The 13,247-nt window shown below is 50.4% G+C and overlaps 1 protein-coding gene across 1 annotated transcript in view; it reads right to left on the bottom strand.

The window, feature by feature from the left end:
• The window catches only part of PLXND1 (plexin D1), a 58,028-nt gene that overhangs the window by 13,106 nt on the left and 31,675 nt on the right, over window positions 1-13,247 (bottom strand). Inside the window, exons 10-20 of the mRNA XM_028101695.2 lie at window positions 11,978-12,067; window positions 11,663-11,756; window positions 10,534-10,688; window positions 9,544-9,695; window positions 8,595-8,694; window positions 8,362-8,501; window positions 7,372-7,539; window positions 7,198-7,288; window positions 6,727-6,990; window positions 6,488-6,637; window positions 5,536-5,650 (exon numbers count right to left, since the gene is read on the bottom strand). Coding sequence (XP_027957496.1) covers window positions 5,536-5,650; window positions 6,488-6,637; window positions 6,727-6,990; window positions 7,198-7,288; window positions 7,372-7,539; window positions 8,362-8,501; window positions 8,595-8,694; window positions 9,544-9,695; window positions 10,534-10,688; window positions 11,663-11,756; window positions 11,978-12,067 — 1,519 coding nt within the window. The remainder of the gene's footprint in view (window positions 1-5,535; window positions 5,651-6,487; window positions 6,638-6,726; window positions 6,991-7,197; window positions 7,289-7,371; window positions 7,540-8,361; window positions 8,502-8,594; window positions 8,695-9,543; window positions 9,696-10,533; window positions 10,689-11,662; window positions 11,757-11,977; window positions 12,068-13,247) is intronic.

The raw sequence follows: 13,247 nt of genomic DNA, 5'->3' as shown, positions 1-13,247 counted from the left end.
AATAAATTTAAGAAAACTGAAGAAATATCAAACATTTTTTCTGACCGCAACAGTATGAAACTAGAAATTAATTACAAGAAGAAAATGGGGAAAGGCACAAACATGTAGAGGCTAAACAACATGCTACTGAACAACCAATGTGTAAACAAGTCAAAGAGGAAATAAAAAAATATGTAGAGACAAATGAAAAAAAAAAAAAACAACAGTCCAAAATCTTTGGGACACAGCAAAAACCATTCTAAGAGGGAAGTTCACAGTGATACCTCAGGAAACAAGAAAAGTCTCAAATGATATAACTTTAAAGGAAGTAGAAAAAGAAGAACAAAACTCAAAGTTAGGAGAAGGAAGGAAATAAAGATCAGAGCAGAAATAAACAAAATAGACTAAAAAATAATAGAAAAGATCAATGAAACCAAGAGCTGGTTCTTTGAAAAGAAACAAAATCGACAAACCTTTAGCCAGACTCATCAAGACAAAAAAAGAGGACTAAATTAAATCAGAAATGAAAATAGAGAAATTATGACTGATACCACAGAAATACAAAAGATAAGAATACTATACAGTCATATACCAACAAATTAGACAATTTGGAAAAAACGGGCAAATTCCTAGAAATATACAATCTTTAAGACTGAATCATGGAATAGGAAATCTGAATATACTGATTGCTAGTAATGAAAATAAATCAGTAATCAAAAAACTCCCCGAAAACAAAAGTCCAGGTCCAAATGGCTTCACTGGTGAATTCTATCAAACATTTAAAGAAGAGTTAAGGGGCCCCTGGGTGGCTCATTCGTTAAGCAACTGCCTTTGGCTCAGGTCATGGTCCCAGGGTCCTGGGATCGAGCCCCAGATCGGGCTCCCTGCTCAGCGGGAGGCCTGCTTCTCCTTCTGCCTCTCCCCCTGCTTGTGTTCCCTCTCTCGCTGTGTCTCTCTCTCTCTGTCAAATAAATAAAATTAAAAAAAAAAAGAAAGAAGAGTTAATACCTATCCTCTTGACATAATTCCAAAAATTAAAGAGGAAGGAACATTTCCAAACTCATTTATGAAGCCAGCATTACTCTCATACCAAAACCAGACAGAGACACTACAAAAAAAAAAAAAAAAAGAGACAGAACTACAGGCCAATATCACTGATGAACAAAGGTGCAAAAATCTGCAAAAAAAATTACCAAACCGAATTCAACAATACATTAGGAGGATCATACACCATGACCAAGTAGGATTCATCACAGGGACAACAGGGTGGTTTAACATCCACAAATCACACAACGTGATACACCACATTAACGTAAAAATGAAGGCTAAAAATCATATGATCATCTAAATAGATGCAGAAAAAGAATTTGACAAAATTCAATATCTATTTATGATAAAAACTCTCAACAAAGTAGGTATATAGAGGGAATATACCTCAACACAATAAAGGCCATATAGGATGGATCACAGCTAATATCAAACTCAATGATGTAAAACTGAAAGTGTTTCCTCTAAGATCAGGAAGGATGCCCATTCTCACCAATCTTGATCAACATAGCATTTAGAAGTCGTAGCCACAGCAATTAGGTAAGAAAAAGAAACAAAAGGCATCCAAATTGGAAAAGAAGAAGTAAAACTGTCACTGTTTGCAGGTGATATAATATATGCAGAAAACCCTAAAGACTCCACCAAAAAACTATTAAAACTACTAAACAAATTCAGTCAAGTCGCAGGGTACAACATTAATACAAAGAAATCTATTGTTTCTATACACTAATAAAGTACTATTCAGAAAGAGAAATAAAACAATATCATTTACAATTGCATCAAAAAGAATGAAATACCTAGGAATAAATTTAATCAAGGAGGTAAAAAACGTGTACTCTGAAAACTAAAAGACATTGATGAGAAAAACTGAAGATGAAACAAAAAAATGGGAAGTTATACCCTGCTCATACATTGGAAGAATTATTGTTAAAATCCCCTACTGCCCAAATCAATCTACATATATGTGCTGCTGAAGCGAGCACCCAAAGCAATCTATAGATTCAATGCAATCTCTATCAAAATACCAGTGGTATTTTTCACAGAACTAGAATAAGTAATCCTAAAATGTAAATGGAACCACAAAAGACCCCAAATAGCCAAAGCAATCTTGAGAAAGAAGAACAAAGCAGGAGGTATCATGTTCCCAGATTTCAAACTACATCACAGAGCTATTATAATCAAAACAGTATGGTACTGGCCTAAAACCAGGCACAGAGATCAATGGACTAGAATAGAGTCTATAAATAAACTCATACTTACATGGCCAATTAATCTTCAACAAAGGAAGCAAGAATACACAAGGGGGAAAAGACAGTTTCTTCAATAAATGGTGTTGGGAAATCTGGACAGCCACATGCAAAAGAATGAAATTAGACTAACTTTCTTACACCATATACAAAAACAAAGTCAAAATGAATTAAAGACTTAAATGGGAGGCTTGAAACCATAAAACTTTTAGAAGAAAACATGGGCAGTAAGCTCTTGGACATCGGTCTTAGCAGTATTTTTTTGGATCTGTCTCCTCAGGCAAGGGCAGCAGAAGCAAAAATAAACAAATGGGACTACGTCAAACTAAAAAGCTTTTGGATGGCAAAGGAAACCATCCACGATACAAAAAGGCAACCTACTAAATAAATGGAAGACAATACTGGCAAACAAAATATCCAATAAAACGTTGATATCCAAAATATATAAAGACTCATACAACTAAAAAACAATCTGATTAACAAATGGGCAGAGGACCTAAATAGACATTTTTCCAAAGAAGACATGCAGATGGACAACAGACACATGAAAAGATGCTCATCATCACTAATCATCAGGGAAATGCAAATCACAACCACAATGGGATATCACTTCACACCTGTCAGAATGGCTGGTATCAAAATGACAAGAAATAACAAGTGTTGCTGAGGCTGTGGAGAAAAAGGAACCCTGGTAAACTGTTGGTGGGCACGTAAATCAATGTAGCCATCATACTGTGGAAAACAGTATGGAGGTTCCTCAAAGATTAAAAATGCAACTGTCCTAGGACCCAGCAATTCCACTTCTGGGTACTTAATTGAAGAAAAAGAAATAACTAATTCAAAAAGATACATGCATCCATATGTTCAGTGCAGCATTATTTACAACAGCCAAGACAAGTAAGCAGCCCAAGTGTCCATGGATAGATGAATGGATAAAGAAGATGCGGTATATAGATACAATGAAATGTTACTCAGCCTTGAAAAAGAATGAAATCTGGCCATTTGTGACAATGTGGAAGGACCTAGAGGGTATTATGCTATGAAGTCAGACAGAGAAAGACAAATGCTATGTGATTTCACTTACATGTGAAATCTAAAAAAACAAAACAGAAACAGACTCATAGATACAATCTGTTCTAGATTGTATAGATAGATACATTTGTTCACCAGAACAATCTGGTGGTTGACAGAGGGGGACTGTGGGGGATTGGATGAAATAGGTAAAGGGGATTGAGAGGTATAAACTTCCACTTATAAAATAAATAAGCCTCGGGGATCTAATGTACAACATAGGGAATATAGTCAATAACATTGTATTATTTTGTAAGGTGACAGAGCTAACTGTATAAAAATACTGAATCACTATGCTGTGTACCTGAAACTAATATAATACTGTATGTCAATTATAATTCAATAAAAAAATAGGGGTAAACAGTGACTTTCCCTGGGTGAGAGAATTATGGGTGATTTTTGTTCTCTTTCTGTTTTTTATCAGCTTCAATCATTTCCACAATGACCAGGTATTAACTTGTGAAACATTTAAAAGGTCAAAAAATTATGAAACATTTAAAAGATTACACAGCAGGGGAACCCTCTTATACTGTCAGTGGGAATGCAAGTCGGTACAGGCACTTTGGAAAACGGTGTGGAGGTTCCTCAAAAAATTAAAAATAGAGCTACCCTATGACCCAGCAATTGCACTACTGGGTATTTACCCCAAAGACACAGAGGTAGTGAAAAGAAGCGCCATATGCACCCCACTGTTCATAGCAGCAATATCTGCAATAGCCAAACTGCGGAAAAAAGCTGAGATGCCCTTCAACAGACGAATGTATAAAGAAGATGTGGTCCATATATACAATGGAATATGACTCAGCCATCACAAAGGATGAATACCCAACTTTTACATCAACATGGATGGGACTGGAGGAGATCATGCTAAGTGAAATAAGTCAAGCAGAGAAAGTCAATTATCATATGGTTTCACTTATTTGTGGAACATAAGGAATAGTATGGAGGACATTAGAAGGAAGGGAAAAATGGAGGGGGGGAAATCGGAGGGGGAGACGAACCATGAGAGACTATGGACTCTGAGAAACAAACTGAGGGTTCTGGAGGGGAGGGGGTGGGGGGATGGGTTAGCCCGGTGATGGGTATTAAGGAGGGCACGTACTGCATGGAGCACTGGGTGTTATATGCAAACAATGAATCATGGAACACTACATCAACAACTAATGATGTAATGTATGGTGATTAACATAACATAATAAAATAAAATAAAATAAAAATATATTTTAAAAAAAGATTACAAACCAGTATTACATCATAATCCCTTTCTGGGGTGGGGAAGGGGGAAATCTCATACACATACACACACACACACACACAGCTGACCCTTGAACAACTGGGTTTAAACTGTGTGGGTCCATTTGGATGCAGATTTTTAAAAATAAATACCGTAAGAACTGTAAATGTATTTTTTCTTCCTTCTGATTTTTTTAAGATTATTTTAATTTATTTATTTGAGAGAGGGAGAGAGCACAAGCAGGGGGAGCAGCAGGCAGCGGGAGAAGCAGACTCCCCGCTGAGCAGGGAGCCTGATGCGGGGCTCGATCCCAGGACCCCGAGACCATGACTTGAGCTGAAGGCAGACGCTTAACGACTGAGCCACCCAGGCGCCCCTCTTCCTCATGATTTCTTTGATGACACTTTCTTTTCTCTAGCTTACTTTATTGTAAGAATGCAGTACGTAATACATATAACATACAAAATATGTGTTGAGTGTTTAGTTATCAGTACTTAAGTTTTGGGGGAATCAAAACTTATCCGTGGACTTCTGACTGTGCAGGGGTCAGCGCCCCTAACCGCCACGTTGTTCAAGAATCAACCGTATCACTTTCATAACCACTATTTTAAGAGTGGGGTAGCCTACCAAACATGTAGGTTAATCTTCCCTGAACAACCCTCTTTTAAGTTCCCTCAGTAGCTCCTTATTGCCTAGAGGACAAGGTTCCAAGTTCCTCTCCCAGGTACCCAGGGCCCGCAGCCTGGACACAGGGCGTGCCCCAGCCTCTATCCCCCTCCACCCCCGTGAGCTGGAGCCAGGGCACACCTGTCAGTGAGTGACCCATCCCCAGGCCTTTGCTCAAGCTTGTGTCCCCAGCCCATCATGCCTTTTCTCCTATCTGCCGATCTGCAGAGGGGCTGGGACAAGGCGGGGCAGGTCCGCCCTCCCAGGCGTCAGGAGGGAGGGGCTCCTTACCAACCACAGAGAGCAGAAGCAGTACACTGCAGATGACGATGGACACAATGATGGCCGTCTCACTGCCCCCCAGCTGCAGCGTGGCGATGGTCTGGTTGAAGTTCCCTACCTGGATCTGTGTGGAGGTGGGCGGAGGGGGCTGTAGCTTCCCTGGCCTTGTGCCTTGGCTCCTCTCCTCACTGGCTGTGGGGTCCTGGGCAAGCCCCCTAACCTCTTTGAACCTCAGATGCCACATCCATAACACAGATAACCATGCCCACCTCCTGGGGATGCCATGAGGGCTAAATGAGAGGATGCTGGGCAAGCCCGGCCCGAGAGGGGACACTCAGTACAGGGATGGTGTTTACTATGACAGCCTGGGAGGAGCCGTGGAGGAGCCAGAGGGCCTAGCTGCTGTCGCCAAGTACCTGGAGGGCTGTTCAAGGAGCCGGGGAGCAGGCAGAGTCTGAGGACTCAGAGGGCATAACTGGGACCGGGGTGTGGGTGAAAGGGAGTTCTCCTGGTCAGAGCCGTCCTGGGCAGCATGAGCTGCCTGGGAGGGAGGGAGCTCCCCACCCCAGGAGGCATGCGAGCAGGTACAGCATAGAAAAGTTCCCACTTCTGGGCCCTCTCTGCCCTCCTCCAGTTTCCCTCCCCTCTGTGACTCTGCGTGGTGACTGGCAGCCCAGCCCCTGGGGGGAGCATCAAGTGGAGCGGGGGCAACTTCTTACAGCCTCTGAAAGTCCAGCCCCATCAGGCCTATCTGGGCCGATCACTGACCTGAAGCAGGTCACTAAGTTCTTGAGCCTCATCTGTCAAGTGGGGACGTAAAGCTCTGCTTTGCTCCCCTTGCCTCATCCACTGAGCACCAAAATGCTTAGCTCTGACATTCGGGGGAGGGGTAGACACTCAAGCAGATGGGGCAGGGCTGGGGGCCAGGGCCGCCTCCACCTGGGGCGCCCTGTTCACTCACCGTGATGGGCAACTGCCCCTCGGCTGTGCCCAGGGACTCATTGACTGAGCAGTGGATGACTCTGTCCGAGACAATCTGGATGTCACAGGCCACTTGGCCTATCTTGATCCGGTACTCATGGCTCTGGAGCCCCAGGCTGTCCTGCTCCTTCTGCGGGAGCAGAGTGGGGGTGCTCGCCAGGGTCCACGGCTGAGCCCGGCCCCACTCACGCCCCCGCCCCGGCACCTGCTGGCACTCACATGGATGACCAGAGTGAGCGGCTCCCCGGGGTGGTGCTTGATCCACTTCTCCCTCTTGGCCGTGGAGAACTGTGGGTCAGGGAGGTAGTCCAGGCGGAACCTGCCGCCCCGCCGCGCCTCCTCGGGGTCCAGCAGCTCCTCGGCCACTGCCACCTCATCAGCGTAGGCCCGCCCATTGATGAAGAAGTCCACCAATGCCGATGCATTGCTCAGAGCCCCCGGGGATGGGCAGGTGATGAGGGTGGAGTTGAGAACCTTGCAGAGCTGGTAGGGGAGGGCCAGGGCCAAGGTTAGGGATGGGCAGACATACATGGAGAAATGGGGAAGAGATGATTGAGGTTTCAGGAGACAGAGAGAGAGAGAGAGAGAGAGAGAGAGAGAGGCAGAGATAGGGGAGATGCAGCAGAGTGAGGCCTGGTCAGTCAGGGGCACGGGCTGCTCCCCACCCGCCTTGGCCCCTTGCCCCCTCACCGTGGGCTCCCGGCCGATGTGGTGCACGGCCATGGACACATTCTGCACCATGTGGAAACGCTCGCCAGCCACCGTGATGGTCCTGCCGCCACTGCAGGAGATGGCAAGCTGCGTCAGCCCACCTGCATCCCCGGAGAGCCAGCTCAGCCTGGGGGGCAGGGTGTGGGGTCTCACCTGACGGGGCTGCGGCGGGGACTGATGGCCGTGATGACCGGGTTCTGCATGTACTGGAAGGTGAGGTTGCCACGCACGCAGCCCCGGCGCTCGAAGCGCACGCACACAGACACGGGGGCCGGCAGGGCGCCCTCAGGCACCGTGCAGGCGATGCTGGTGTCCGAACGTCTGCGGAAGGGCGGTGGCATTGTCAGCACGGCCCCCATCTCCCCCTGGTTGCCCCTGCCTGCCCCATCGCCCAGAGCGCAAGCCCGTGCACTTGGCCTGGCTTCCAGGCCTCCTTGACGGGCTCCAACCTGGGCTTCTGGCCACTTGCACAGAAACCTGTTGTTTCCATATTCCCGCCGCCACACCTTTGCTCAGGCCTCCTCCCCACCTTCGACACCCTCCCTTCTCCTCGGACCCTGCCCCTACTTCCCAGTTTTCTGCCCCATCCCGCATCATCCAGGAAGCCTTCCCAGAACTCCTCTCTCAACGGCCACTGCTGAGGAGTGGCTCTGAAAGCATGGACTTTTCCCCCAATCTCAGATGTTTCTATTTCCTGTGGGAGTGTCTGCTTTCCCCTGAGGGCTGAGACTGTGCTGGGCTCTTCTTGGTTTCCGCAGCAATGCCCACCCTTGGGGCCTGGTACACAGTGAGTGAATAATAAAGACAGAGGCATTTCACCAAGAGGTTGTGGACCCCACCCCTGCCAGCAGACACACCTCTGGGCCAGCCGGAGGATCTCGGAATGTGCACAATCATTACCATTTTCACTGCAGCTGTCACTTATGAAGCTCCTACTGTATACCAGCACAGAGTACTACTCGTAACTACTGTTCTTACCAGATGAGGAAACTGAGGCTCAGAGAGGGAGAAGGGCTTGGCCAAGAAGGCACAGCCAGTGAAGACCTGAGTAATGCTTGGTGCAAGGATGTCCCTCCACTCCTCTAGCCCCCAGCTGTCCAGTTGCCCTGGGCTGGAAAGGGTGGCCCAGGCCCCGGGGCTTACACGAGCTCTGTGCAGGGCTCTGTGTCGTTCACCAGGACTTGGAGCTCGGAGCCCACATGGAGGTCACTCCCGTGGATTGTGATCCTGGTGCCCCCGGCCTTGGGGCCCTTGTCCGGCTCCAGGAATTGGACCAGGGGCAGCTGTGGGGAGGAAGACAGGTGGTCAGGCTTCAGGCTATCCCCCAGGTGTGTGCCTGGTGGGGTGGGCAGGAAGGTGGGCGCGGCCTCCCTTACCACATAGGAGAAGCGCTCCCGTGACTTGCCCTCCTTAGAGGCATTCACCGTCACCACGTCTGAGAACGCCCCTGGCGCTGGCCCTGTGGCACACACAATCCTGGGGGGAAGCAGCTCTGGTCAGCGGAGCAGCCCGACGATCTCAGGGGCTGGGTGTTCTCCCTTGAATAATGTCCCCCCAGTACACCCTGAGGGTGTGTGAGCTCCCCACGCCTGCGCTCAGCTACCCGCCCCGCCCACTCACAGCTGGGGCGGCCCTGAGGCAGGACACCCAACAGCATCACCCACATCAAAATACTGAAACCATTCCCTATCAGTTAGAAAACAGCCACGCTGATGCCAGGCTCTTCCCCAGGACTTTCCCACAGTTCTGCAACTATATGAAAAAGGGGCTGGATAAGACCATCTCTTTGGACCTGAACGTTCTCCAACCATGAGAATGTTGGCTAGGGGGTAGACTGATGGCCTTTCTGCAAGCTGGCCTTACAGCCCTCCCAGAAGGAAATCCAGCTCACTCCCTGCTTTTCTAGAGCCTCTCTGGGCCAGGCCCCATAGCTGTAGGCCCAGACCTTTGTACCACACAGGCAGCCCCATGCTTTGTTAACTGCAAGGTTTTTGTCGTTTTGTTTTATTTTTTATCAGTGCAAGGCTTCTGTGGAAGTGCAGTGGTCTAGGGGCACATGGGAGGGTTTCCCGGAGCAGGAGACACTGAAATGGAACTTGAAGGGTAAAGACGGGTGGCCAGAGCAGAAAAGGGCAGGATGCACAGGGAAGGGGGCAATGGCTTGACAAGGTCCAGGAGACCTGGCAGTGGGCCAGTTCTGGGGAGCAGCAGGCTGCCGAGGAGGGTGGGATGGCCGAGGGGAGAGGGCAGAACTGTGGCTGGCACTGTTGGGGGCGGGTCGCCAGAGGTCGTTCAGAACCACCCTGGGCCCTGCGCACTACTCACTGCTCTGACACCGTGTATCTGTCAGCCAGGGGCTCACAGGCCACGCTGCCAATCCACACGCCATGGGCCACGTCGCTAAGCCGCCGGCCTAGGTTCCTGCCTCGGATGGTCAGCAGGGTCCCGCCGTCCAAGGGGCCACTCAGGGGCTCGATCTGCCAGGTGACAGAGGATGAATGAAGTTCTGAGGCTGGGACTTCAGCGGCTTCCGTCCCACTACTGTACACACCCAGGAGGAGGCAGGACCACGTCCACCTGCTACTCAGGAGAAGGTTCTGGCTCTGAGAGGGTTGGACCACTGCTCACTTGACAGGTCCCTAGGGCTGCCAGTGAGGCTGTGCATGTGGGTTACTGAGCCCACATGGGTGTGGGGATGTGAGTGTGCATGCACAAAATCAATGAAACTTGGGTGGGTGGGATCTCCTGGGGACAATGAGGTCTGCTCCCTGTGGCCACGTCTGACCACATGATCCTGCATCCCGGCCAGAGCTAACTGGGCCAGGGAGGGGCACGTAACCCAGGCTAAGCCAACGGCAATCCCTCCCTAAGACTCTCTTCCTTAAATCTGAGGCTTGGTGGTTACTGCCGACCTCAGTTACCACACTATCAGCAAGGTTTCCCTGACCTCACTATAAAAACTAGCCCCGGAGCCCCAGCATCTCTTCCACTCCAGCCTTCCCCCTTTACTCTGTTTTTCTCTATAGCGCTTGTCTTCTCTATGTAAATTATTTATTTCCTTACTTATTACTGCCCACCCTCCTCCCCCACGACCTCATTAGCTCCATGTTGAGGGTGCTATGTGTTGTGTTCACGGCTGGGTCTCTGGCGCGGAGGGGGCCTGGCCCCCGGCAGGTGCTCAAAAGGTCGCCCTGCATGCACACGCTCAGTCGTGTGAAGCACAGGGGCCACGGGTCTGAGGGCCTGTGCGGGCTGCTGTGTGTGCTGCACAGGTAGGCACGTGGGTATGATGGGCCTCCATGGTGGGGTGCTTACCGCGCGGATCTCGGGGGCGGGGCAGGTGCCAGGCAGGGGCTGCAGGGGCCCCCGCAGGCGGCAGCCGTCACTCCACACGCACAGGTGTCCCAGGTCCTCCCGACCCAGGCACTGAGAACAGTCGGGGCTGCCCATGGCACAGTTATAGACCTCCACTGGGAGAGACATGGAGGCAGCATGAGTCAGCAGCCCCCCATGACCGAGGTGCCCTCGGCACCCTCCCTCTCGCGGTGGCATCCCCCTCAAGAGGTGAGTCCTGATTCTCCAAGCCCTCCAGGGCTGGCGCTCAGCACAGCACAGTCACAGCCTCATTAAAATCATCCGTCCTCACCATGATTCAATCAGGGGGCGCGCTTTACTAACCCCATTGGACAGGTAAGAGACTAAGGCTCAGAGGGGAGGTCCCACAGCCTGTGAGTGGCAGGCCAGGATTCACACCCAGACCTGAGTGGGTCTGTTTACTCCCCAGTGGGGCTCCGGGATGCTGGGGAACCACTGAGCAATGTGGGCTCTGCAGGTGCCAGGGCCTCAGACCCTCGGAGTGGCCCAAAGGGAGTGCACAGAAGGTTCTTCAGGGCCTTGGGTATGCAGGCTGGTTCTGTGGTCTCTCTGGGGCCTTCATGGTGAGGATGTGGGGGGCCCCCATGTCCACCAGGGATATCCGAGGCTCCCCATGGACAGGCTCTTGGGGAATTGATTCAATACACGCAGGAACAGTAAGGACCCCAGCTACCATTTGAGGGTGTTAACTACATCCCAGACACAGCTGTAAGATTTGTGTGCATCATCTCAGCAAGTCCTCATCAAGCCTTCCATGAAAGGGCCTGTGCCTCATGTCACCTGGGGATGATGAGGCTCAGAAAGGGAAGGCTAAGCAAGGGCCTGCAGCTGCACAGCCGTTCGCATAGAGAAGTCTGCCCCAGAGTAGCCGCTCAGTGAATAAACAAGTACCAAGCAAGTGACCAAGTACAGAATGGCAAGGCTCGGATCTGAGAACCTGTGTGTTAGAGAACAACAGGATGGAACATCTGTGACTGTGCAGTGAGGACTGGCTGAGTCTCCCAAGGTAGAGCCTCACCCATCAAGGCTGAGTCTCCTGTGGCCATATGGGGTAGATGGGGGCCCCCACCTGTCATGGGGTCAGGGCTGTCCAAGAATCGGGCTGGCTGCCCCTTTAGTTGGAGGCTGAGTGGAAACACCTGGCTCTTCTGGGTCGTGTGCAGCTGCAAAAGGACAAGAAAGAGCATGGGGGGCATGGGTCTGGGTCTCTGCTGGGGGAGGGGATGGATGTCCTGGAGAGAGGAGAGGGCAGGGCTGTTGAGGATAGGGGGGATCAGAAGGAGGAAGGGAATAAGGTGAGAAGGAAGGAGTACAGCATCTGGACTTGTGCAGGCTGTCCCCCACCCCCACCCCCACCCCCCCACACTGGAGCCACACCACTCACCACCACTTGGTTGCAGTGTACGGTGGATTCATTCACCCATATGGCTTCAAAGATCTCCTCTGGCCCAAAGCTACACTCTAGGGCTGCACCCTGGGAGACATGGGGGCGCTAAGGAAAGTCGGATCAGCACTCATTACCCTCTAGTTCCATCAGCAGCACATCATGGCCTACTGCCCTGAGGAGTGGGCTGAGTCCTTCCTACTCCCAGGCCCCTACCGCGCCGCCCCCCCCCCCCCCCGCCAAATGTCCTTCCTGGTCTTCATGTCCAATGTTTGAGGGAGACGAGGAGTTACAGGAACACCCAGAACTTTGGCCTTGTGCTCTCCATGCTACTAAAAGCCTCACCAACATCCCCCAGTGGCCTAAACCAATGGCTTTTTATTCAGCTCATAAAGTCCCGACTCTTTAGCATGTCTGGCATTCAAGATTCATCCCAATGAGACTCCACCTGTTCTTTGAACCTTACAACCCCCCGACCTCTGTCCCGCAGACTGATGCCCAAGCCATAGCAGGACATTCTTTGACATGGCACGGGCTGCCCTGCCCCCGGGCCTTTGCCCCATCCATTCCTCCTACCCAAACAACTTGTCTCCACTTTAATCATCCAGCAAAACTCAACACAGCCTTCAGAATCCAGTTCAAATGCCCCATGTTCCAAAGACTTCCCAGACCCTCCCCTTAAATCAGGTGGGCACCCCTCATTTGATCATTCACTCATTTAGCAGGGGGTTGGGTGCATGTTAGGGCCTCTGGAAAGTTCCTAAAGCCTGCCCCCACCCTGTATGTTGAGGACCACCCTTATCCCCCAGCCCAGGCCCTATTTACACTGGTCTCCCCACCCCCTGGGAAGGGTTGGGGTTGGGTCTCAGCCCCTGGGACACCTCCAAGGGCAGTGGGTGGCAGTGAACCACCTCAGGCTCCATCGGTTTGAATCCCAAGCTCTGCTACTTCCTAGTTGTGCAACCGTGTGCTAGCGGCTCTCCTCTCTGAGCCTTGGCCTCCTCAACTGAGCAGGAGAAACAGGCGTCCCTACTCTGTAGGGGTGCTGGGGAAACGGGAGATCATGTATCTTTAGCAGGTTGCACACTGTGGGTAACTAATATATGCTGGCTGTTAGTATGCAGGAGGTGCTCAATACATATTTGTTGACTAAATAAACAGGGCCCGACTCCCCAGCCTCATCTTGCCCAGCAGAGGCCTCTGGGGAACAGTATCAATGAATATTTGCTGCCTGAACAAATTGAGGTTCCATGTGTGTTAGGCCAGCCTC

Source organism: Eumetopias jubatus, unplaced genomic scaffold (assembly GCF_037043125.1).
Source record: "Eumetopias jubatus isolate StellerSeaLion01/CBP00866 unplaced genomic scaffold, mEumJub1_p1.0 scaffold_1, whole genome shotgun sequence".
NCBI classification, from domain to species: Eukaryota; Metazoa; Chordata; class Mammalia; order Carnivora; family Otariidae; genus Eumetopias; species Eumetopias jubatus.
The sequence above is the reverse complement of the archived record's forward strand: the minus strand, read 5'-3'. Positions and strand labels throughout refer to the sequence as shown.